General features: G+C 26.5%; 1 protein-coding gene across 2 annotated transcripts in view; it reads left to right on the top strand.

Moving 5' to 3' along the window:
* LOC132934812 (maestro heat-like repeat-containing protein family member 1) overlaps window positions 1–23705 on the top strand; it is a 30800-nt gene extending 7095 nt beyond the window's left edge. For both annotated transcript variants that reach the window (XM_061001179.1, XM_061001180.1), the window contains 21 exons: window positions 52–171; window positions 1764–1965; window positions 2123–2314; window positions 2400–2695; window positions 2972–3244; window positions 3330–3523; window positions 5781–5926; window positions 6001–6182; window positions 6261–6488; window positions 6542–6713; window positions 6971–7106; window positions 8796–8949; window positions 11339–11526; window positions 11602–11739; window positions 12820–12934; window positions 13004–13147; window positions 13264–13452; window positions 13519–13674; window positions 21558–21692; window positions 21789–21891; window positions 21979–23705. In XM_061001179.1, the coding sequence (XP_060857162.1) occupies window positions 52–171; window positions 1764–1965; window positions 2123–2314; window positions 2400–2695; window positions 2972–3244; window positions 3330–3523; window positions 5781–5926; window positions 6001–6182; window positions 6261–6488; window positions 6542–6713; window positions 6971–7106; window positions 8796–8949; window positions 11339–11526; window positions 11602–11739; window positions 12820–12934; window positions 13004–13147; window positions 13264–13452; window positions 13519–13674; window positions 21558–21692; window positions 21789–21891; window positions 21979–22112 (3597 nt within the window). In that variant the 3' untranslated portion in view covers window positions 22113–23705. The remainder of the gene's footprint in view (window positions 1–51; window positions 172–1763; window positions 1966–2122; window positions 2315–2399; window positions 2696–2971; window positions 3245–3329; window positions 3524–5780; window positions 5927–6000; window positions 6183–6260; window positions 6489–6541; window positions 6714–6970; window positions 7107–8795; window positions 8950–11338; window positions 11527–11601; window positions 11740–12819; window positions 12935–13003; window positions 13148–13263; window positions 13453–13518; window positions 13675–21557; window positions 21693–21788; window positions 21892–21978) is intronic.
* Window positions 23706–26527: the final 2822 nt, after the last annotated feature.

The raw sequence follows: 26527 nt of genomic DNA, 5'->3' as shown, positions 1-26527 counted from the left end.
AGATTATAATTTAATTTTATGTAATTTTAAAAATTAATAATTAATTTCCAGATGAAGAACTTATTAGTAAAAATTTTTATATGCTTTGCATATCAAGGACATTTAACTGAAAAGGATGATTATTTTATTGAGTTTTTGATAAAAAATATTTGTTATTATGGTCCATCAAATGTAAGTAAATTAAAAAGTATTAAGAGGATGTTATACCCGCATGTGTTGTCTCCGTCTTACAAGTGCGTAACATAGTAAATTTTACGCTCAGCAGAACAAGTGTAGCTTTGTTAGTATATAAATTAGAGCGAATTTACCTATTATAAAATTTAAAGGTAAGATGATAATCTAGGCAACCTCATGGGCTTTTTATTATATTTTAATTTTAACGCGATTTATGAGTATTTTAAAATTGTAAATTTTTTATACATTTTAAAATACTCATAACTCGCTTTAAAATTATAATATACTAAAAAGCCTATGAGGTTGCCTAGATAATAATCTTACTTTTAGATTTTATAAGAGGTCAATTCACTCTAATTTTTAAATTAATGGAGCTATACGTGTTTTTCTGAGCGTACAATTTGCTATGTTACACACTAGTAAGACGGAGACAACACATGCGGGTATAACGTCCTCTTAAGTTAATATTTTAAATTATTAGTATTTTAAAAATTATTTATATATACTGTACAAAATGTTTCTTTTCAATTCGTATATTTAATTATGAGTTGATATTATTATTGTGGGTGTATTTGTTGAAAATACATTTTATTTATTACTTAATATCTTACTGTGCATTATATTGTGTTAAGACGCTCTTTGTGATAATTAATAAAAAATTAATTTTACTATTTTTTATATTATAATATGTTTTTATGAACATAAAAGATGAAGCTGTTCCCAAATTCTTATTAATATTATGACGCGTCGTCAAACGCGCTACCATCATTTTTTGGGGGATTTGATCCTATCTGAGATTTTTTACCTTAGTAAAATCCCACCCTCTCTATTTCTCTATCTTATGCCACCCTTATCAACTATCCTAGTCCACGGATAAAAAAGTTGAAAACAACTTTTTCAATTTTTTTAAATTTAAATTAGAAACTTTAAATTCGATTTTTAAATTTTGAATGTTAAGCATATTAAAATAGTAATAATGTTAAAGTGAAAATTAAAAAAAATGTAAGGACGTTGTTTTTAAGTAAATATCATAACAAATTCAAATATGTTTTCAGAAATGTTATTGGATCTATAAATACAATATAAGCTGCCAGCTAATACTGTGTGTCTGGCAACACAATACTAATTGGTGTTACTAAATAATGTAATTGCATACTAATTATAATAATAAAATAATTTGTTTCAATAATAATAATACAAGGAATATTCAATATATTGTGTTCAATGTAATGAACAAGAATATCTTATACTCTTCAAAATTAAATAAAATAAATTAAAGATGATATTTAAAAACGATGTCAAGCTATTAAAATATTAGTTTACATTAATATTACACATGAAATATTGATTAATAATATAGATTTTAGAGTATAGTTGGATCGAAACAAAACAACTAACATAAAAGCCATTTATCGATAGTTGAATGTTGCATTAAAATGAAAATTTGGCATTTAGGTATTAGATTTAATCTGGTCATGTTAATATACTATAGATTTTAAATAAATGTACCTTAAAAATACTTTTAATTAGGGAATTTAAATAACTAATTACTATAATTTTTAGTTGAATAAAATATTTTATTATTTTAGAATAAATATTCTACTGATAATGATGGGCTCTTAATAAAACAAACTTGTGAAGATGCAATATATATTCTGTGTACATCTATAGAACCAGTGCAAGTATTATGTTGGAATAAGTTATTAACATTTTTACTAAGTAATGAATATGAAAATGCTGTACCATCAATTACGCGGTCTTTAGCACACATGGCCACCAAATCACATTTAAGTAAGTTGGTAATGTTGTCATTTGTATTGAATATTGAATAATAATTTGAATTATTAATTAAAAATTGTAGTATATTTTATTATAAGAAAACAAGAGTTGATAAATAGCTAATTTTATTTTAATGTATTAAATAATTAAAACATAATTTTAATTCTAGGATCTATAAGATTTGAAAAAGAACAAGATTTGATAATTGCACGATGTCTTTTTTTGTTATGTCAACCATTCAGAGATAACAGGGGTAGTTATGTTATAAACTTCTTATTAAACTATGGCTTTTATGACTTATCAGATAATGAAAAAGAGTTTTGGACAAAACACGCTGAGGTGTTGACAAATTTTCTGGATTGTATGTATAAAAATGAAATTTTTATTTGACATATAAATTGATAATAAAACTGTTTTATATAATAATGTTAATTTTTTTTAAATAGCTGCATCTGAAAAAAGTGAAAAAGATTGGGAAGTTGTTTTGTTAAGTAGACTCAGCATTATATTAGATGAATGTACACTTAATAAACATTGGTGCTTAGCATTAGTTGGACAACTGTTTGATGAACTAATAAAAAACAGTGAAAATACAAAAATATTTTCTTCAGATATGTTTTTAATGGTTAAAATAATTTCATATGTTGCTGCTTATTTCGATTCTGAAGAATTATCCCTAACAAAAAAACTACTGTATTTTATTTTTCAAACTCTTTTAAAAACGTCATTTGAAAATAGTCACGTAAGTTTAATTTATCTATTTTAGTGATTATTATTTTTTGCTCAAAGAACTTAATATAAATATATTATATTTTTCTTTTATAAGTTGAAATTATTATTTTTTGGTGGTTTAAGAACTTTTTGACTATTAAAAGTTAATTATCAAAATATATAAATTAAATTTTTTTTCTATAAATTTTTTAGAAAATTAATATATTTATATTACTTAATAATTTTTATATTTTTATATTTTTAAATTGTTAAGTGTTAAAATTTTAGATTAATATTTATTTAATAGGAATTTTCTAGAGCTATTGGTGTTTTAAGCCAAGCTCATACTGGAATAGTGGTGAACAAATTATTAGAATTTACCAAATCTGAATTAACCAAACAGCCAAATAAATTTTTAGTCCTTATTAGAGACAAAGGTAATGAAGTGAATAGAGATAAAATTCGATCTGCTATTTCCATAATTATACCTGATATAGTGAAGAATGGAAAGCTTCAAAGTGTTATTTATAGCATGTATGATATTGTCATATTGGTTACTCACCAAATTACTTTAACAAAGGTATATTTGAATATATATATTTTTACCAAATTTTTTTTTTTAAATATCATATTGTACCTAATTCTATTATTTTTTTTATTTGCAGAATTTGGAAACTAAAAAATCATTAGTCGAGTGCCTCCAAGTATTAGCAAATGTTATGAGTAATGTTGAGATTAGTGACACAATACCAAATTTAGCAATTATTCGTGATACGGTCATTAAGAACTTAGTAAATCAAATTGTAAACTCAAATTTAATATCGGATTATATATATTATCAAGTTTTGGCATCTTATATGTAAGTTTTCTATATTTGTTTAATATTATTTATATATGTACAGTAGTCACTCGATAATTCGAAAAACTCCATAAATCGAACTAAACGCTAAGTCCTCTGAGAAAACCTCTATAATTAGAAAAAAATACATGTATTCCGGTCCCCTCGATAATTCGAAATGTCTGTCGGTGAGGCACACTCTACAATTCGAATTTTTTTTTCACGAATCTCTATAATTCGAATTTCTTTAAACACGATTATATGTACGTTCATATGTACATATAAGGATTATGATAGTTAAATATTATCGTAGTTTAATGTTATCGTATCTTACCTACCTAATCTATACCAAAATAAACCTCTGCTATGGGTAAACCGTTATTGAAATTGAACAAACGAAATCAGTCGTAGCTAACGTAGTCAGTCGCAATATGGGTCCCATAAAAGTGTACAAGTGTTTGTCGATAGCCGACAAACAAAAAGTGATCGCAGCAGTTGAAGCAGGTGAAAAAAAAAAGATGTTGCTCTACGTTTTGGTATACCAGCTTCTACGCTTTCAACAATACTAAAACAAAAGGACCATCTTACAACATTAACACCTTATTCATCGCGGATCAGACAGAAAAAATGTGAGTACCCCGATCTGGAAGAATGTCTTATGGCTTGGTTTACTCAAAGTAGGCAAAATAATATTCCAATATCAGGACCTATTTTAAAAGAAAAATCTAAGTTGTTTGCTACCAACTTAGGTATCACAAATTCTCAAGCTAGTGAGGGTTGGTTAGAAAAATTTAAAAAACGTCATGATTTAACTTTCAAAAAAGTATGTGGAGAGAGTGCAAGTGTTGACCCGTGCATTTCACAAGATTGGAAAAATGAATTAATCAATCTATTGGTTGATTATGATGCTAGGGATATTTTTAATGCCGATGAGACTGGACTTTTTACAAATGTTTACCAGATCGCACTTTGACATTTAAAAACGAAAAATATCATGGTGGTAAAAATAGTAAAGAACGGATAACAGTGATGTTGGCCGCGAACATGGATGGATCCCAGAAACTTAAGCCCTTAATGATCGGAAAATTTTCTAACCCACGCTGTTTCAAAAACGTAAAATCTTTCCCACTAATGTACCGGTCAAATAAAAAGGCGTGGATGACAGGTGTATTATTTACAGAGTGGTTGTTATGTATCGATGTAGATATGAAAAAGGCAAATCGAAAAATTTTGATGTTCGTTGACAACTGTACCGCACACAATAATATTCCTCATCTTGAAAATATAAAAATTCATTTTTTACCTCCCAACACTACATCAACTCTCCAACCACTAGACCAGGGAATAATAAAAAATTTTAAAACGATGTATCGGAAGGAAATTGTTCGAGAAGTGTTGGCGTGCATTGGTGAAGTTCCATGTAAAATTTCTATACTCACTGCTATGGAAATGGTACACAAAGAATGGGAAAATGTTAGTGCACAAACCATCGCGAATTGCTTCAGAACTTGTGGTTTTATTAAGGACGGACAGACAATTGGTGAATGTATTCCTGTTCAATGTGAGGAAGTTGAAACACATGGAACAGACTATAAGTTCCTGTATCATTTGAAAAATTTGTTCACTTTGACGATAATGTCGCAACTGCTGGTACTTTTACTGACGAGGAAATTATTCAATCTACTTTAGCCAATCAGCACAGTTCTGACAATGATGACGAGGAAGAGGAGGCGGAGGCTCCTGTCATATCGTTAAAAGAAGCAAAATTTTTTATGTCAGGATTACGTAAATTTTTTGAGCAATCTGAAATGGACGAAAAAAGATGCGATACAATTTTCAATGCTATCAGTAAGATAGACAACGCTATGGACCAGATTGTGACCAACAATTTTTCACAAAAAAAAAATAACAGATTTCTTTAAAATGTAATAATATTAAAAATAAATGTAAAATATAATAATATGTATGTATAATAAATAAATATCTATTAATAGTTTTAAAATATATATTTAATAATATTTATAATAAGTAAATGTAAAAATAAACATAATACATACATACATTATGTACAATTTTCCACCTCTCTTTAATTCGAATTAATTTTTTTTCCCTCGATAATTCGAACACTCGGTAAATCAAAAACCTCTATAAATCAAATTTTTAACTCGGTCCCCTGAATTTCGAATTATCGAGTGACTACTGTACTTAATTTGTGATATTGATTTAAAGGTGAAATCAAACTATATTTTGTTTTATTTTTCATGAAATGCATTAACAGTAAACCTGTCCCACACATTGAACCTATAGATTTAAGTACAAGGACATACATCATAACAAAATGTGTTGAAAAGATATTTCTACTCTCATCATCAGAGATTGTAGACACTGATGGACAGCAAACAATATTAACATTAGGACATCTATGTAAGTGTTAATTATATTTGTACGATTTTTTAGATGCAATTCCTAACAAAATGTGAATATAATTTATTTTTTAGGTAAAATTCTTGATCAATTGCTTATAATTAGAAGTGGGTCCTTTGAAGTAGTTGATGAAATTGTTCTTATACTAGATCCATACATAGTATCACAAAAGAAACAGCAAAGATTTATCGCTGTTTATTTACTGCAAAGTGTTTTGAATTGCTATTATAGCCATAGTAATTCTCAGTTAACAAATGTAATTATTAATTAATAACTGTAATGTTTAATATTGCTAAAATTGTTAAATATTATTTAAATACATATATTTTTTTAGCTGCCTATCTGTTTGAATTCGTCTGCACCCTTATTTGCAAAAATGTGTGTGCGTATTGCTGAGCCCGATCTTAAAATAAGTCTTAATGTTTTTAAATGTTTGGATGTTTTACTTAAAATAACTGCTGTATATAAAGGGACTTTTACTGAAAGTTATATAAATGAATCTGAATTTGTAGATAAAATACTGTACAGCAATAAACCCGAATCATGCAGAAATCTTTTGGAGGTATTATAAAAATATTATATTATAAATATATTTTTCAATTGAGAATTTTTTAGGCTATACAAAAAATATTAAAACCATCAGATTTACCTGTGTTTTGTAAATTATTAATTGATGGTTTGAACGACCATGAAGAAAAATGTCAATTCAAAACTAGTGAAATATTAAATATATTATTCCCAATTGTTGCTCAACAACTTAATCAGAAGGCCTGTAATGACATTTTAAGTACGATATTATTATATTATGTACTATGTATTTGTTTAGCTTTTTTTATTTTATGTGTAAATATATTATTTTTTGTTAATTTTCTTATCTCTAGAAGAATATTTTAAAATTTGAAAACCATGTGTTCTGTTTGAAAATGTTTGTGTTATATATTAAGTAGCGATTTAAATCATGGCAAACTTAAATTTATCTATCATTTACGCTAAATCTTGTGTGTTAATATAACATAAATGTTAAGATCAGTTATTTTTTTACAGATTATTTATTTAAAGAGCTTGAAAACTCCAATGATATCATTAAGGCAAACAATATAAAAGCGTTGATTACTTTTGGAAAGTTTATCAAATCTGATTTTATAGAATTACTTATTAATCAAAGCCTGCCATTTAATAAGTAAGTTTTTCTTTTCTACTCTTGGTATGATTTAAGTTTAAAGTTTATTAATCGGTATTCATTGTAATTAATTTAATTAAAGTACTGTTCCAAAATTTACATTATTGCATAAGATATGATTCAACAATTGGCATGTACGTTATTGTTTTGCCTAGTATAACATAAGTTTTAACTAATAGTATATAGTTACAAATAAAATATTTATTAATTTTATATTTCAGATATATAGTCATATTTTTTTCTTCGGTTCATTATTTTAAACAAGTAGAACCTACTTATTCCCTAATAATTTAATTGCGTGCTTATAGTAACTATTGTTTGAAATATCAGTTAAGCTGTACAATTTGATTATAGTTAATTAATTATTGTAAATAAAGTATACATTACTAGCTGATTCTGTGCACTTCATTGCCCGTTAAATGTACCAACTCTATATGACTCAAACTTTGTTCAATTCGTTATTTAATATTCGGTGTACGGTGTTCAAAATTTATCTTAACTTTTCTGATGCCTGGAATAAAAATTCTGGTTCGCAGCAGTATATTATCAGGTAGATCGCGGACCCGGTGCGGTTTGTACGTAAGTGTATGATTTAACTCTAAAGTATCAAAGTTATACCAAGTTTATTTTGATATAATACGGCGGATTAATGTAATCAATTAATACACAGTCCTAACCTAACCTAAACGTACTGAATTCCGACGAATAAAAACCAAATTTAACTCTTTTTAAATTAGCCTATCTTCTTCACAGAGATCTGCACACAAACGTATATATTTTAATATAGGCTATAGCTGATCCTGCACACTTTGTGGCTTGTAAAAAATGACAACTCTTAAATAAATTGTGATTGTTTAACTCCTTTTTGGTGTAACTCACTGCAGTAAGTGCAACTCAGCCACCCTGGTAGGCAATGTGTGAAAATTTGATTTGATGCATGCTTGTACCTGATCTGCCCGATTAACCAATAGCAACCAATAACAAATAAATACTATTTCTATTAATTATTTCTTTTATAACCAATAACAATCATTTATAAACAAATATTTCTATCATAAATCTCAAAATCTCTGTTTGAGCACTTCTATTAATTTAATGTAGCGTGATGTTATATAGCCTATGACCTTCCTCAATGAATGGACTATCCAACAAAAAAATAATTTTTCAATTTGAACCAGTATAGCCCTTACAGCCCTTTTTTAGTAATACAAAGTAGCCTATGTTGTTTCTCAGTGTCTAAACTATATATGTACCAAATTTCATTTAAATCGGTTCTGTAGTTTCGGAGCCTATTCAATACAAACAATCAAATCTTTCCTCTTTATAATATTAGTATAGATACATATATTATTTATATTTTTTTCTGCTAGATGGCGCCACCGGTGTAACTCAGTTTTTGTCTCTAAATCTCTAACTCACATTAGTTAGGTCTATAATTTATGCTATAAACCCGCTCCCCGACATTTTCTATCATTTAAAAAAAAATTTGGCAAAATCGGCCCAGCCGTTCTCAACTGATGCAATTTCGAATTTTTTGTCTCCATTTTTATATATATAGACAATAAAAAGTCAGATACAATATTATAAAATTATGTGTGTTTTATTAACATTGTTTTATAATTATGAATTAATTAGAAAATTATCTTTGATTTATATTGGATACAATAATATAATACTTATTAATTTCAGGACTGTATGTGCTATTTGGCAATCTTTAGGGAAAGATCAAATGTGTTCCCAGATTATAGATACACTTATAGAGTTCATTACATTAACACCATTGTATGACACAAGTACAAAACAGTTCTTAAACAAACCAGTTGCTTCGCTAATTCCTATTTCAGTGAGTATTATTTGAATCTGTTTTATTTGTTAATATATGTGTGTTTGAAGATAATATATGACTATTACATTTATTAATTATGTAAGACATAAGCAGGGGTTGACTGGTGGGTATAATGCTAGTATTCTACGACAATTAATGCCCAAACCAATTTTATTCTAGTCTTTTTATCTATTGATTTTAGAAAGATTTTTTTGGCTATAAATTTTGCCAGTCTGATGTGCTACAGCCGGTCTATACCTTTTACTAATAGACCGGCCCTCTTCATATTTCTACCGTGTCATCATAGGTGGCGCTTTTTGGTTACTCGTTACTCTGATAAGGTAATATAAATATATATATATATATATATTTAAAACTGCAATTATCTACTCAAGTTACGATACAAGGTGTAATAATGCGGCACAAAACGGGGGATTAGGGAACTATAAGCACTAGTAGTAGTCGTGCCATCCACTGAGCTCCGATCACGTATTATATATGTATAAATATTAATCAACGTCATTATATTTTTAATACTTTAGGCTTGTAAGTCGATTTTTATAAATTGAATTCTAAACTTACCTTTTGGTAGAGTTATTTTTAGGAATATTATATAGGTATTAGGTATTTAAGGTTCAAATTCATTTTGGATTCTTTTTTACAGTGTTATTAATCACACCAAACATAAATCAATTGTATTTATATAGAAATAATTAAGAATAATAAATGACTAAAACCATTTAAAAAATATAAAAATCTTGTTTATTATTATACAATTACAAGGTGTAACAAGAAGACCTGACAAATGAAATAACTTTTGTCCTAATCAATATTTAAAAATATTTTTATATATATAATTTATTGAAGTTTGTGCTAAATGTATAACATTAATTTTTTATTTTTATTTTTTACAAAAAATAAAATTTAATTATAATTTTTTTGGAAAATTAAAAATAGCCAATTTGTAATTCTAGTTTTTAGAAAACTTTTGATTGTAAAAACATTTATCTAAGTCAGATGGTTTATTTTTTATGAAGTAACTCATTAATTTGAAAAGTAAATATATTTTTAAAAGTAAATTAGATTTTAACAAGTATCAATCAAACAATTCTCATAAAATACTTTTAAAAAGTTTATAAGTTTAATGTTTTTTTTTAATACTGGATCAACTTTATTTGACAAAATTAATGAGATACATCAGATTTAAAATTTTTAGTTTCGGTATAAAAAAATAAAAATAATAAATGTAAAGTCATATTAAAATATAATTTTACTTTAAAATCTGAGTCCTACTAATACATATTAATACATTTATGTATATTGTGCATGTTAAGGTCTAAAAGGTCTCATGGCACACATTTAATTTATTTGATATGATATATTATATACCACTAAACACTGTACTTGAAAATTTAGTATGTTGTGTGTAAAAAAATGTCTATCCCCATAACAAATTCCTAATTATGTCACTTTTTATCAGTACTTAATAGTTCTTAGCAATGTATATTTTATCAAAAGTATTTATAGACAATTTTTAAATGCAGTAGACGTTATCAGATCCAGATAGGACGGGTGAGTTACCGAATAAAACTAGGTGGGTCGCGTAAAATTTGGATAGGGTTAGTAGTATATGTCCAAAAATATTTGAATACCTCAAACTCTGAACAATAAAATATGAATAATAATAAATAATGAATATTAGAATGTTTCATTTAAAAATGAACTGTTAACTTTTTTAGAGCCGATTAATATCTTAAAACTCAGTGGACTGATACCTTGCCTTCCACTGCTGTATGTTATATGATCATAACATTCTTAGCGTAGTTAAATTACTATTGTTTTACATTTAAAAATCTAATATTCCAGCAATGTTTTAAAAATTTAAACACTTTTCTTGTTAATAACTTCATAAGACTTAATCAATAAGCTTATTCATAATGTTTTTATTTATTTTGACTTTAAGATAAACCTATAAAATAATTGTTTAAAACAGTTTTTTATTGAATTATATAATGCTATGCTAGTTATCAATTAATAATAATTAGCATATTTCTTTAAGCACTAAACTGCTATATTGTGTTCTACCAGGCTTTCACTTTTTTTTATGATGAAAGACAATTAATAGTTGGGTCGTCTTATTGTATAAACTAATTAGAAATGTGATATGGATTGTTTTATAAAATCTTGAAGCAAAAAAAATGTAAATTTTTTTTATATTTTTGACAAAATGTATCAAATAATATCCAAAATAACCTAACAATGCATTAAAACTTAAAAATTTTATAATATGCACAAAAAATGTTATCAATATTAATTAGTGTATAGTTGTATAGCTGCACATCTATATCTTTAAATTGTTGTGTTACTGATATATTTAAATATTAAATAATATATTTATTTTTTTCAGGCACTCAGTGGTTTGAATGAAGTGTTAAAACAAATTTCTTACGATTCAGCTATAAACTCATTTCCAAAACTTTTTAATATTATATTTTTGACTTTTTCTGCATTGATTGATGTCCGTTCACCCATAAGAGGGACTAATAAGAATTTATTTGTGTCTTTTAAAGAAGCTTATGATATTAATCCTGCCAAGTAATACATATATTTTACGATTTTCCTATTTAACTGATTTTTTTTTTATTAATCTTTTACTTTAAATTGTTTTAGAATTGCTCATAAAACATTATATCATTTATTCAAATCTATTAAATTAGAAGAATGTTCCAATCATATAATGCAATCAGGAAATTGCTTGGATACTACAGTTGATATTATAATGCATAAATTAGGACCATGCATAATAAAGTAATTTTTTAATTTATTTAAAATAATATTTCAACAGTAGCTTAATATTTAAAAAAAAGCGGATAATTGGATGTCGCTCTGCTGTATAGTAGGTTATAAGTTTGTCAATGTATAATGGATTGTATTAAACTTGAATTCAATGATATAATATCATTGTATAAGAAAAACGAATCTGAGCGGAGACGGTTTGTTAGTCTGGATACTTTATATTGTTATTATTTATTATAGTCTGAAAGATGAATCAATATTATAATATTATTATTTTCATTGGTTACTATGGTAATAAATAAAGCGTTAAAAATTAAAATCTTGTTTTAGCAGTTTTTCGTAATTTTTTGGTGGGTTTTCCATGGCATTAAATAACTTTTGAGAAAATCGAAAATTACCTCTCTAAAGTACCATCTTTATCCAATTTGCTAAAAGATACTATATGTTGAAATTAAAGCACTCTTTCTGGTAGAAATTTCGTATACACAATAAAAAAAATAGAATTAACTCTATTGTAAAATCACTAGCTTCTTCGATCCGCTCAGAATCTTAAAAATGATTGACAGATGTATCTCAATGTAAATTTTTTGTAATATTGACTGCTTTGTGTTAAAATTATTTCCTCTTGGATATAAAGATATATATTATGAAATCATTAAAATATCATTAAAATCTCAATTATTTTCCAACTTTAAAATTATAAATTATTTTATCTTCTTTTTAGACATAAAAAATTGTCTTATTATGTCTAAACTATTCCTCACAATTATTTATTTATGAATCGCCAATTCTATCGTTAAATCCCAAACCTTTATCATATTAGAAAAATACTCACCTTATCATTTTTTGTTATTCCTATTTATGATTTATAACTTAGACATCAGTCAATTTTTTTGTCATTTAGAAATTTTTATTAGTTAAGTTCTTTTATTTCCTTTTCCTAAATATTTGTATAAATAAAAGAAAACATATGTTAGATTTTTCATACTATTTTCAAAATATGTAAAAACAATCTGGGTTACATTTTCATTATTATTTAAAGCTATACAAAATAATATATTTCTCTATTTTAATTATTCTGTTTAATTGTAGAGGTTTAGTGGAAACTCATTTTGAATTGATCTCAAAAATAATTAGTAATTTTGACCAAAATTTAAACAATACACTAGAATGTCAACGAATTGCTATTGTAGTATTATGTTTATGTGTAAGTATATTTATAGAAATAATGATCTACAATAATCATATTTTTATTTATTCAAATATTTATTTTTAGTGTACAGAAACCGTAACATCTGATGTTAAATATACAACTAATTTAATAAACATCTTCTTAAAGTGCTTAAACGATACCTCTTATGATATAAAAAAGTACTGTTTAAAAGGTCTTACAGTAATTTGTCAACATCAGCAAATTTTGGTAAAAATGAAGAATAAGATTCTAATTACAATTTCATTTTTAATTTATTGTATTAATCTTATGACAGTTATCTATTTAATATATAATTTAATTATATTTTCATATTTATTTTTTAGTCTGAAAATCAGTCTCAATACATACTCGATGCATTAATGCAAGGTCTTGATGAATATCAAACACTACAAAGTGATGTTACATTAGAAGCATTACGTGGCCTTATATCATTAGTTCCTCATTTATCATTAGATAAATTTGAAAAGCATTATACGACATTGACATTTCGTATAAAACAATTTTTTGAGAATGTAAGTTAGTTTGTTAGTTTGTATGTATGTATTATTTAATATTCATAAAATATTTGAATTTTATAGGAAAATAATGAGATGCGTTATACGTCCATAAGACTTTATGGTGAGTTGTGTTCAAAAACAAAAGAATTTAACATTCAAGTGGATATGTCATTACATCATAGCAATATGGTTACTTTTTTATTGCATTTGTGTGAAAATGATACAAATATTGTCAAGGTTAGTACCTACTAAGAAATTATGTATTAAATTTAAAATGTTAAATATTAACTTTCTTTGTTTAAAATTTGATATTTATAATATACCTATATTATAAGAATGATCATGATTTTGGAGACAAAGGTTTAAAAAGTAAACAGCTGATTATAGTATTTTCAATTTTGTTTTCAACCAACCGCGTTTTTAAATATTATACGAATAATTAATAATAATAATAATTTTTCTCAAATTACCTACAAAAAGTCACTTTTATTTGAATTTATCCAATACCATAAATTTCCCAATAAACAAATAGGCGAAATCAAAACCATTATTCAACCAAATTCATATTATCTTTGAGTTTATACATAAACATGTGTAGATTCAATAAATCTAAAAACAGTATCAACTCCATAGTAATATGCGAAAAAACATACCTATTACATATTATATGATGAATTGATGATAGCTGTGACTGCTCCACTCACGAAATATAACTCAAAATTAGTTGTCACAAAAGTATTGATAAACCTTGCGTAAACGTATGTAGAATTGGAGTAAAACGTGTAAAATGACATTTCTCAACAATAGATGCATTTTTTTTAAATTGTTCATCCGAACTGATTATTGTTAGTTACAATATTGAATTGGAATAATGATACTATTGATTTTTTTAATGATTTAAGTTTTCTTCTTTTTTTTCAACCCTCAGATTTGTCTACAGCTTTTATCCATTAACTTTTATTATTCTATTTCTGATTTTTTGTACATAATTCTTCAATTTTGTCTTCTATACTCGAGGCCCACGAGAGAAGTAACCCGCTACGCAGGCCCGTATTTAGAAATAATGTGTCCTGGGGCACTTATAAATTTCCGCCCCCCTCCTTTGGTGTCATGGGGGAGGGGGAGGGGGTTGGGGTGAATGTCCAGTGTTAAAAATAAAAATTATAAATACCTATTTCAAATTATAAAACATTACATGTATTTTAATTTTTAAATAAAGGAACAAATTTAGTTTAACCTAGCGTTTTTATGAATTTTTTTTTTAACACATATTTAAATGAGTTAAGAACAACGGTACAAAAAAAATGTTCAAATCATTGTTTTGGAAGTAATTTCCTTCTAAAACTTGTGATTTTCTGTTTTCATGTAGGCGCGCAACGTTACGGTTTACAGCCATGAATCTCGCCTTTAATCGAATTTAATAATACCCATTATTAATATAAATTTTTATTAACAATTAAACATATAACACATTTATTATTAATAATTATATTATTATAATGAAGGTAATAAGTTTAGACAAATAGTAGGTATAATATACATTTAATCATAACATATCATGCATAATTTTATTTATTTAACACTGCAATAAAAAAAACTTAACAAACTTAACTTATAATATATTAAAACCCTATATAATATATAATATATTTTATATTAAAAAACTTATATTATAACCAATAAATTTAAATATTTTTTCTCCTTGTCTGTTTTTCAGCAAATGTTTTTATAATTTCACTAAAATCTAGTTTACTAGTTATCGATAATTCAATAGCAAGAACTGCCAAGCTGTTAAGTCTATCAGATGACATGGTAGATCTTAAATAATTCTTGATACGTTTTAACGCTGAGAACGATCTTTCAGTTGAACAATTTGAGACTGGTGTACATAAAAACATATTTAATGCTATATTAATGTATGGAAAAGTAGTTACCAGATAAAATTTTCTTAAGAATAAACTCATTTGAAGTAAACTTGTTGGTGGATCTTCCAATGTCTTCAATAAACTTTGAAAATGTATACATTCATTATCAAATAATTCATCCAGATCCTCATTGTAAACTGTACGTAACATTTTAGCGGCCTTTCTTATTGTGGACGGACTGTATTCTTGTAATTTCAATATAAATAAATATGTTGAAATTAAATTATCGTAAGCCTCTTTTCTCTTTACTAGTTCATTCAACAAATTATCACAGATAGGATTAAAAGTATTTATTTTAAAGTGTCGATAGCCACTAAACACAGTATTTGGTTCATTAAATTCATCAATTTGTTTTTTTCTTTTTCTATTTTTTGTTTCAAACTGAGGAACATTTTCTTCAAATTTGTCTTGAGCCAATTTTTCATAGGTGTTGAACATTGTTCGTAATGTTTTAATATATTCTATTAGTGTATTATACAATTCAACAACACAACTGAGATCTATTTTAATAGACTGCAATTTTTTACTTACATTATTAAATGTTTGAAGAATATCACACCATAGCGATGTCATAAATGCAGTGTCTAATTTATTTATATTCCGTAACAATCCACTGGCTTCACTACGTGTAAGTGGTTTTTCACTATCAGAATCTACTAGCTCCTGCAATGCATTTTTTACAGCTGTCCAATTTTTATTAAGACTCTGACATGCATCATTTCTAGCAGACCATCTTGTTACTGAAAGTCCCTTTAGAGTTGACTCAGCATGTTGGTTTAGTATCTGCCAGCAATGAGTTGATGATGAAAAAAAAATATATAAATGTTGTACAAATAAAAAATAATTATTTGCCACACTACAACAACTGACTGCACACAAACTGGCTGCTTATTTACAATGCTAGCAGCTGCCGCGGGCTGCTCTCATATCGATGCCGTTATCAGTTTTCCAAGGAATTATTGTTGTTAGTATAAAAATAGATTTGAGAGAATATCCTAAAATAAACTTTGGAGAAATCTCCACCAAATCACATTACATAAGGAAAAAAAACTGAAAATGTACCGCCCCCAAATACCACCAGCAGGGGCAATGGCCCACCCTGCCCCCCCTAAATACGGGCCTGCCGCTACGCGCATGCAGACTGGCGCCAGCGACCGTTCCGAGGCCTCTATTTCTCCACTTTGTGTCATTCAGTGTCGGGCTGTGGCGTGCAGAGTGATTATAATATATTATCACTCATAATATTATCGTATAGTGGAACAAATCTAAATTAAAATTTATTTTTATTTTTTAAATATTCAATCGTTTACAAAATTGTACGTGATAGTATAAAAACATGTAAAATTAAAAGTATAATATAAGTACATATTATGTATAATATAACGTGATATTTCACATTTTTCAAAAGTAATTTAGGTATGTTAGTATTAATAATATAATTTACAATCGTATAAAAAACAAAAATATATACATAATATTTAGTACATGAATACAAAAAAAAAATTTAAGTCACTTTTATAAATAATATATTTTACAAGAATTACTCGTCAGAAAAATCAGAAGAAGTGTCACCAGTTATTGTCATAATATGTGATTCTTCATTTTCCAACATATTTTCTGTGATGAAGTCGATTTCATACAATTTGTCTTCTTCTTTGATAGTATGACTAACGAAATTGGCCCACATGTCAGAAGTCACTTTCTGGACACCTTCAATCAGCAATTTTTTAACATCATTTAGGTTAAATGTTGTATTATTTTGTTTAACATGATTCTTCACTACAGACCACGCAAGTTCTATTGGATTAAGTTCACAATGGTAAGGTGGCAAACGTAATACATGTCAATTTGTTTTCAAAGCTTCTTCATCAATTACATATTTATTGTGAAGAGGTTTAATTTCGTTTACCTTATAAAGCAATCGAAATTTCAACATCGGTTTATCGAAAACAATATCTTTGGACTTCAACCAATTTATTATGTCGTCTTTTTTCCAAGCCGTTGTAGGAACCGGGTCTTTTTTGATATAATGGTACGATGCATTGTCCATGACTATTATTGCATTTTCCTTTAATCGGGGCAGAACTCCGCAAAACCATTCGTAAAACGTGTCGACATTTATTTCGTCGTGGTAGTCTGCTGTGTTTTTTTTCGACTCAAAACGTAATAGACCACCCTCGACGAAACCATCTGCTGAACCGATATGGACAACTATTAGACGTTTTCCTTTACCTGTTGGATTTTTGAGGCCTATAGACAGTTCTTTCAGGAATGCATCCCTATGAGATTTTACCGAAGTATCAATCCATACTTTACTGCTACACTCCCCTGCGTTTACCCACGTTTCATCAAGGACATATATTGTACGACCTTCACTCCGATATCGTCTTATGTCCTCAATATATTTTTGTCGTCAAATAACGAGATCTCCTCTTTTCGTAAGCGCACTATTCCGATTCCTTTTTGTATATTCAAAATTGAATTCTTTCAATATCCACTGTAAACAGGTTCTAGGTAAACTCGGAATATCTGGATCCTCATCAATAGCAGTGATAATTTTCTTTAAAGTTGGTATTTCACCTCTAAACCAAAACCCATGAATTTTTTGACAAATTGCGTTTTTGTCAAGATCGTCAATTTTATCGCGAATTTTTGTTTTACATGGCGACTTCAACTGTCCTGTATTTTTGTACTCACTTATTGTGGTTGTCACTGTACGCTTTCCAATCCCAATGTCTTTTGAAATAGATGCTATTATTTCTTTGTACTTTATGTCTGGTTGTTGATGTTTTTTTGACTTGTTTCAATTAACAATATTCTGTTTTTGCCCTCTTCCAACAAACTGATACAATAATTATTAATTATAATTATAATTAAAATACTATAATACGACGTTTAAATATAAAAATGATTTTGATTCATTCATAATTTAGAATTTACGAATAAAGTAACACATATACAAGGTGTAACAGATAGACCTGACCAAAAAAAAAAAAATAAATAACTAAACTTAACGTAGGACAAAAATTTTAACATTATATGAGTAGTAAATAATTTAAGAAATATACTCATGTCAACAAATTTCCTAAAATTTTATTTAAAAAAAAGTTTTTATGTTCCAAATGAATTTAATCAAAAAAATATTGATATTTTAAAAAATTTTAAAAAATAAACTATTATACTTAGATAAATATTTGTACCATCAAAATTGTTCTTATAATCAGATTATAATTTGATTAACAAATTGGTTGTATTGAACTCATCAAAAAAAATTTAGTTAAATTTAAAAATTTTTATATTCAGTATTAAAAAATAAAAATAATTTTTTTATATTATATATGTTGCGCAAGTAAATATAAATTATATATAAAAAAAAATTCAAAATATTGATTATAACAAATGTTATTGCATTAGTCAGTTCTTTCTGTTACACCCTTTATATAATATATAAAAAATATAAAATGAGTTAATAAAACTATAAATTCAATAAATAAAAAAAAATTTAAAAATTCTTACCTGTCCTTTTCGATTTTTTTTAATAGGTATTTCTGCAACATCGATGCTTGTTTCAGCACATGTAGCAGGGTCATGTTTTGATTGACATTCCTCTTGAGAAATATTCATTAAAAAAAAATATTAACCAACAAAAAACGACAATAATTAAGTAAACAAGTGGTTTATAGACGTATAAGTGGCGCGGAATATAGTGACACAGACGTATTGACACACTATAGCGAGTATATGTTATGAATCATAACATATGATACATACTATACAACGTTGCTGAACGTCAACGGTTGAGATAGTGCAACGTCGATATGTGGGGGATACGCGATTCAGTCGGGACACTGGTTACTTCTCTCGTGGGCCGGAGTATAATCAATTTTTTCCATCATAATCTTCTTTCTATATTTAATTAAGTACTTCTTCATCATCTAGCTTATTCTTGACATCTTTATTCTGTAACAACATATTTCTAATGCCTCTAATCTCTTTTGTTCTTCTATTAATATCACCCAGGTTATGTGTCAATATAATATAATGCTCCAAACACATGTCTTCAATATATTCCATGAATGCACTATGTACAACTATTATTTGTATTTAATAGTTTCTGTTTTTACTAAAAGCTTTTTTATCTTGGGAAATGCATTTTGCTATATTCTTCTGTCTCTTGCATTATTACTTATTATTATTACTCATCCACTAATTCACTGGTTATCATTAGGGGCCGGATTTAAATGCTCTACAAACTATCAAATAATAATCTAAAAACTATCAAAAAATGCATTCTTAATCACAATAATGTCTTTAAAAAATATATTTAACACTTCTTGAGCAACTGAAAATAAATGAAATAAACGAAGTTATTATGTAATTCAAATTGACAAATTACTAATTACTTGTTACTAGTTTGAGTCCCGCACCCACTACAGCCATTTATTCTATGGTAGATTGATAAAGAAGTTATTAAGTATAAACATATCAAAATCATAAATAGTACAATTGACAAACGATAAATGGTTGGAACAAAATTTTAAATTTCTTGAGCTAATATTTTGAAATACCAATTAAATTTAATATAAGAATTTATATAATTTATAAATATACATTACAAATAAACAAAATTACCTATTAACTATGAAACTGCTCTAAAAAACGCCAAAACTGCTAAAAATGCTAAAATAAAAGTTTAAGTTTTCAATTTTCTGATGTATCAAACTGATTTTGCACTTGAACAGCATTGGGACTTCCCAAAAAATAATGCATTTTGCATTCACATCTATTCCTATTTTTGTACCATTTACTCTTCTACAAATTAGAATTTGGTTTTCTGTGGATTTACTTAAAAGTTTTTTCTTTTTAAATGTTTAATCTCCATGGTTTTCAACGACTTTTTCAATTTTTTTTTCATTGTTCACAATTATTATTACGATACTTATCATCTACAAATTTACTATCAGTTTTCTGATCATCTTCTGATATCATCTTCTATGTTGGTCTTTTAATACTTTATTAAATTAAAGGAAATTTCTTAATGTCTAATCTCTTTGTTTACTATATCATTTTCTTCTTCAAATATTGATAAGATATCAATTACAACTAAAGATAATACTATCCATCTGATATTTTCTTGTGTAATTATCGCTTTCTTGCATATTAATTAAAACACATATTTGTTAATATTAAAGACGCTGAGTGGAGCAGATAATATTTGTGCATGGGCTAGGGGTTTTTTAAAAACTGTAGTAATTACTTAAATAAATAATTTAATTTATTTTAACATAACATAGCTATAGTAGTACCCATTTAACTTTTTACAAAAGTTTTTATGTTCTAACTAGTTCTAAGTTCTTAATAGATAATATATATGAGCTTTTGAATAATAACTAATGTTTTAATGATACTACCTATATTGCTACATAATATTTTTTTTATGTAAATAAGGAAATATTTTAACACAGACTTTGCATGATTACATTAACAATGATGTACAAATTTAAAATTTTACTTTTATTACACCGCCTTTATGACTGAATGGTATACTACGTTTAACATTTGTTTCATAATTATAAATTAAAATGATTGTATATTATTTATAAGCAGATAAATTTGATGGACTGGAATTTTAGACAATGATTTGTGGTTCCTATCTTTATTTCCATTCAATAATTAATAATTGGTATTTAGTAAATCCAATAATAAATTAATAAAATATTTATTATTATTTTTTATAATCACCAAATATATTTTGTTGAAATTGTAGGAAACAATAAAAATAATAACTGATAAAATTAATGATTTAACTGTTATAAACATGGAAGTTTTGTTACATTTTCAGTGAGTGGGCTGGTGATGGCGCGGGATTATATTTAGAGGGGGCTAAAGCTTTCTCTAGGCACCCCTTAGCGTTGTGCCTGATTATGCACCTCTTTCATTTGCCCATTTTGTATGCTCTGATTAATTTCTTTACTTTTGCATCTACAACAACTGAATTCCAGTCCATGTATTAGGTATAAGTACTTATATCAAATAAAATGGTTAATACTGTGACGGATTATACATATATTTTACTATTTGTCTATCCATTCAATACAGATCATCTAAGACTAAAATTTGAATTTATTACTTATATTCCCTGTGAATATTATGTTATACTGTTCTTATTAAGGCTTTTATAAATTTGGTTTATAGGCCTGTAAATATTCATTGAAAAAGATAAGCATCTTATTACATTCTGAAAAAATGATAACCATGACCCACAATCATTTGATTGAAGAAGGAAGATTGAAGTATACGGAATTTATCACTCAAATGTGTAAAATTATGGTTTGTATAATTCATTGTGTGCAGTAATTTTAAAACAATATTCATATTTAGCTAATTACCGATATAAATTATTATATTTAAAACTTTTGTTGACAGACTGATGAATTTTTATCTCATGTGACCATTTATACTATGGTTGGAGTATCTTACTCAAAAAGCATTTTTCCTGATGTAAGGGCCAATGCGGCATTATTTGTCGGTAAGAATAACTATAATAATATTATCTGTTAAGTTTTTGTTTAGTTTATTACATAAATAAATTATATTTATATTTATACATTTTCAGGTTCGTTGTATAAAGCTAATCCAAGTAAATCTTCCTTTGACTTGATATCAAGCAAAATGTTAAATCTTACGATTGATCCAAATCCTAAAGTCCGTACTAGTGCCGTTGCTTGCCTCGGAAAACTTTACGAGTAAACATTTTTAGCTTAATAAATGTCAATTGTTTATGTTTTTCTTGATTGTCTATTTCTATTTAAATTATATTATCTCTTTAAATATTTATAGTAGTTTCAGTCATAGAACTGTTCAATTTTAAATTGTAGTCGTAAGTAGTAAAATACAAACACAATTTAAATGTATTCAAAGTTTTTTTTAACTATTATTGTTTTGAAATATTTTATGTGTTAATGTTTGTGTGTTTTTTTTTTTAAATGTTTATCCTATAAAATCTATGTACACATATACATTCATCTGTTTATGATTATGGAGTTAATCAAAAACTTGAATAATACAAAAAGGTGTGACTGTCGAATTTAAAAATGTTATTATGATTAAGAAGTATCAATATATGGTGATTCATTTATCTCAAACAACACAATATCGTGGGAAATATCCCAACATTTTTAAACATTTTATCACATTCGTAATAGTAATAATAATTGTGTTCAAAATGTCAACAATTAAAAACTATTATAAAAATATTCGAGTTAACAATTTCAGCTTGATTTTAAATAATTATAAGAATCTCATATGCATTATATAAGAACATGTCAAAATGTTCAAAAATGTACTTTTCTTTTTAAATTTAAAGTAATAAATATAATTACTATTGTTATGAAAATATATTGATTTTGTTTCATTTTCTTAAAATACAAATTTTTATTTTCATTATTATAACAAAAAAATAATAGTACAAACTGCTTTAAAAGAATCACCATGTATATCAAAACTATTCCATTATTATTAAATAATATTTTGCAAATTACATAGTTTTTGTTTAAATTGCTTCTATGTTGGCTTGTTTTATTTTATCTCATGAATTATACATTTTAGTGTTGCCATTTCCCTTTGGTTGCCATATTTTGGAAATATTATTATGTTCATGTTGTACATTTAAGGCAGTGGTTCTCAACCGGTGTTCTACGGTACATGTGTATATGTTGTGTCGGTGTGAATAACTATTTTATGAAGTGTCCAGGATAAGAATCTTAATGATCAACTTGTTTATAATTTATAAAAAAAATGTATTTTTATGAAATGGGTTTGGTTTTGGGGATGGTGTGAGGCTTTGCTATCCATATTAACATGATAACAATTCGTAGGTCGCTTCATTGAAATAAAAAAGTTCACGCCGCTACTGTTGTACATTTGTATTGTATCATTATTAAAATTAGAAATTTCCCAGTACTTAATTTTTATTATCAATAACGATTATTATATTTTGTTACATTTATTGTTTAGTGGTCGCCAAGTTATAGGTTAACCTAACCTAACCTATGAATAACTATTAGTTGTTAGAAGTAAATATTTTCTAAACTAGTCGTGGTTTTAATAAAACATTTTTAAATTAACATTATTTATAATTTATAACTTTTACATACTATATATTTTAATATAATGTTCCATCTAAATGTATTATTATGAAAAATGTGCCGGGAACATAAAAAAGTTGAGAACCACTGACTTAAAGTGTAGTTCTTACATTAAATACTACCAATGTATACTACATATTATGTAATATTAAAGTTAAAAATAAAGTATATGCAAAAAAAATGTGTTTTTGATACAAACCAAAAAAACTATTAATTAAAGGAATTTAATATTTCTATAGTTGCCAAATAGTTTTATTGTAAAAATATAATTTTCTAGAATATAATATGCTGTAGCCTGTAGGTATTTAAGCAATGTTTGTTGATTGATGACAATTTAAATAATCAATTACAGTAGAACCTTGATTATCCGGAGCAATGGTGGAGTAACTATTATTATTTATCTACTTCTATTTAGTTATTTAAATAATAATGGTTAACTTAAATAGCAAATATTATTTATGATACTTATATGAATTTTAATACCTTATGCCAGGATTATAATAACGGATTATGATTGATCAACAAGTTTACTAGGGAATGATCGAGGCAATTTTAAATATTTTTTTTATCAGTTTTGATATCCAAGAATAAAAATATCAAAAAAATATGATATTTTTGTACTTATATTATTCATTATGACACTAAAAATAATTGGAATATTCAAAATTGCCTCGATAATTCTCTAGTAAACTTGTTGATCAATCATAATCTGTTTTCAAAATTAATATCTGTCAAACCAAATTCTTCCAGTTTTGTCTAGCTTATTGGTCTAAAAGTCACTTTTTTTTCATTGACTGGAGCCCCCTCCAGCCCCCTTAAGGTTTATTTTATGATATGGAATTTAAATATATCGAAAAACATTATAACAAACAAAATTAATGTTTAGATTGGTCAAATCTACATTAGTTTTGACTTTTGACAAAACCGGCTGCAGACCCCTTAAAATGCTTGTACAAAAAAGTTATGAATTTAATATTTTTAAATTATTTTAATAGTGAATTCTGAGGAAACTTGTATTCAATTTTTTATTGACATTTATGGAAAAAACTAAGAAGGTTCAACTTTTTGATAATTAAGGTTAGATTTCTACAGTTCTACTAAACAATTTAATATTTTAATAGTATTATTAATTATAAATACAATTATAAAATTATTATAAAATTATAAAATATTAAGAAAGATTTTCTGTTTTAAATCACAAATAAATATATAATAGTTAAGTGTTTTATGTTTTGCCTCCCCTCATAAAAAATAATTCCTGCGCCTCTGATCAGTCTGAACCTTCAACCTATCTAGTACCTACTACCTAGTTAAGACTTAAGAAATATTTTTCTAAAAAATTATGTTTCTTACTAACTATTTTAATTGTTATCAAACATCATGTATTTTTAATTCCTTATTCCGAAGCAGAAATGCAGAATATTCTATGAAGTATTTCAATGTATAAAAATCGAATTTTGAACGAGTAGCTTATGAATTATAACTTATACTTTTGAACATAAGTTATAATTTATAAGTACCTATTTATTCACGATGAGCGAAGTGGAGTGGCGGTGTTGTAGTGGTGGTACAGAGGTACCTACTCCGCAAAATGTTGTTCCACTATTCCACTGATCATAACTCATCATAAATAGTTATGTACTTATTATAATGAATTTAAAAATAGGTAGACCTATGGAAAGTGTAGGTATAGAGAGAGAAATCGCCAGACGGGATCGTTGAGAGAGAAAAGAGAGGATTTTGGATTTGGCCGTTACAGTGTGCCAAAACATGTATTTTCTCTCTCATATGCTCTTAGTTTTTTGTTATGTTTTCTCACTCATTTATGTACTTATGTCATCTGGATTAATAGTTTACATATCAACTTTTAGACAAAGGTTAATTTTGCCGCAGTTTACCATCTCCCGTTCAGACTGTCCTAACTTAAACTTGAAGTTTAATCTTATTACATTTTAGATTCTGAACGGAGCGATGAATGTATTGATTTTACAATGTGTGTTTTGTTTTTTTTAATAATTAATTCTTTTTTTTTTTATTTATTTATTTTTTTTTTGTGTCTGTCATCATCTTTTAGGACAGTAAAAATACTTAGATTTTCTTCAACAGTATCTTTTCTGATAGGAAAGTGAATCTAGTTGGTACTTTGGGGGGTCAAGAGTAAAAATTTCCCATTAGTTTTCAAAAGCGTCGTGAAAAACTAACGAAAAATCAATGAAAAACGGGAATTTTTAAGCAAAATCTGTTTTTGAGAAAATCGATTTTGGTTTTTGGTGCAACTCTAGAAAAAATGACTGTAGTTACATGAAATTTTGACTGAATGTTTATATTAGCATTTTCTATACACCATATTATATTCCAAATATTTTGACTCATTTTGAGCTGTTTACGGACATTTTCAGTTTCCATTTTTTTTTAATAATATCAATAAAATTTTATTTGTTGCTTAAAAAAGCTTGAAAATTTAATAGAAGGCTCCTAGTATATTGCTTCAAAGGCAGATGCAAAAAATTAAAAATCCATATTTACGATTTTTTTATAAGCATTTAAAGTTCAAATATTGACAAAATAAGTGAAAATGACAAAAATTTGCAAATTATTTTGAGTTAGCAATTCATAAAAAAATGTTCTTTTTAAATCTAAGATTTGTAATGTAAAACAAGATTCCTCATAAGTTTTCCTACCTTTGACACCATACAATTTTGAAAATAATTTGACTCTTTATGCTTAATTGAAAAAAATATAATTTTTTTTTTGTAACTCTAATATAATAATTATAGCAGCCCGGTCGGCCCTCACAAATACCGGCCCATCCGGAAGATTCCCGATTTCCCGATAGGCCAATCCGCCCCTGTAAATATGGTTATAGAATATACTTATGTCCAAAAAAGGTTAGGTTACCTATATACAAATATTAAATTATAAAATGTACACTATAATGAAAATGCGTTATGTATTTAGTTAGTACGGGGCTTTTTTTTCCGAATACCAGTATAACTAATACTATCTACTTATCCAAAG

This window comes from Metopolophium dirhodum, chromosome 1 (assembly GCF_019925205.1).
Source record: "Metopolophium dirhodum isolate CAU chromosome 1, ASM1992520v1, whole genome shotgun sequence".
Lineage (NCBI taxonomy): Eukaryota > Metazoa > Arthropoda > Insecta > Hemiptera > Aphididae > Metopolophium > Metopolophium dirhodum.
This window is presented reverse-complemented; position numbering and strand designations above follow the sequence as displayed.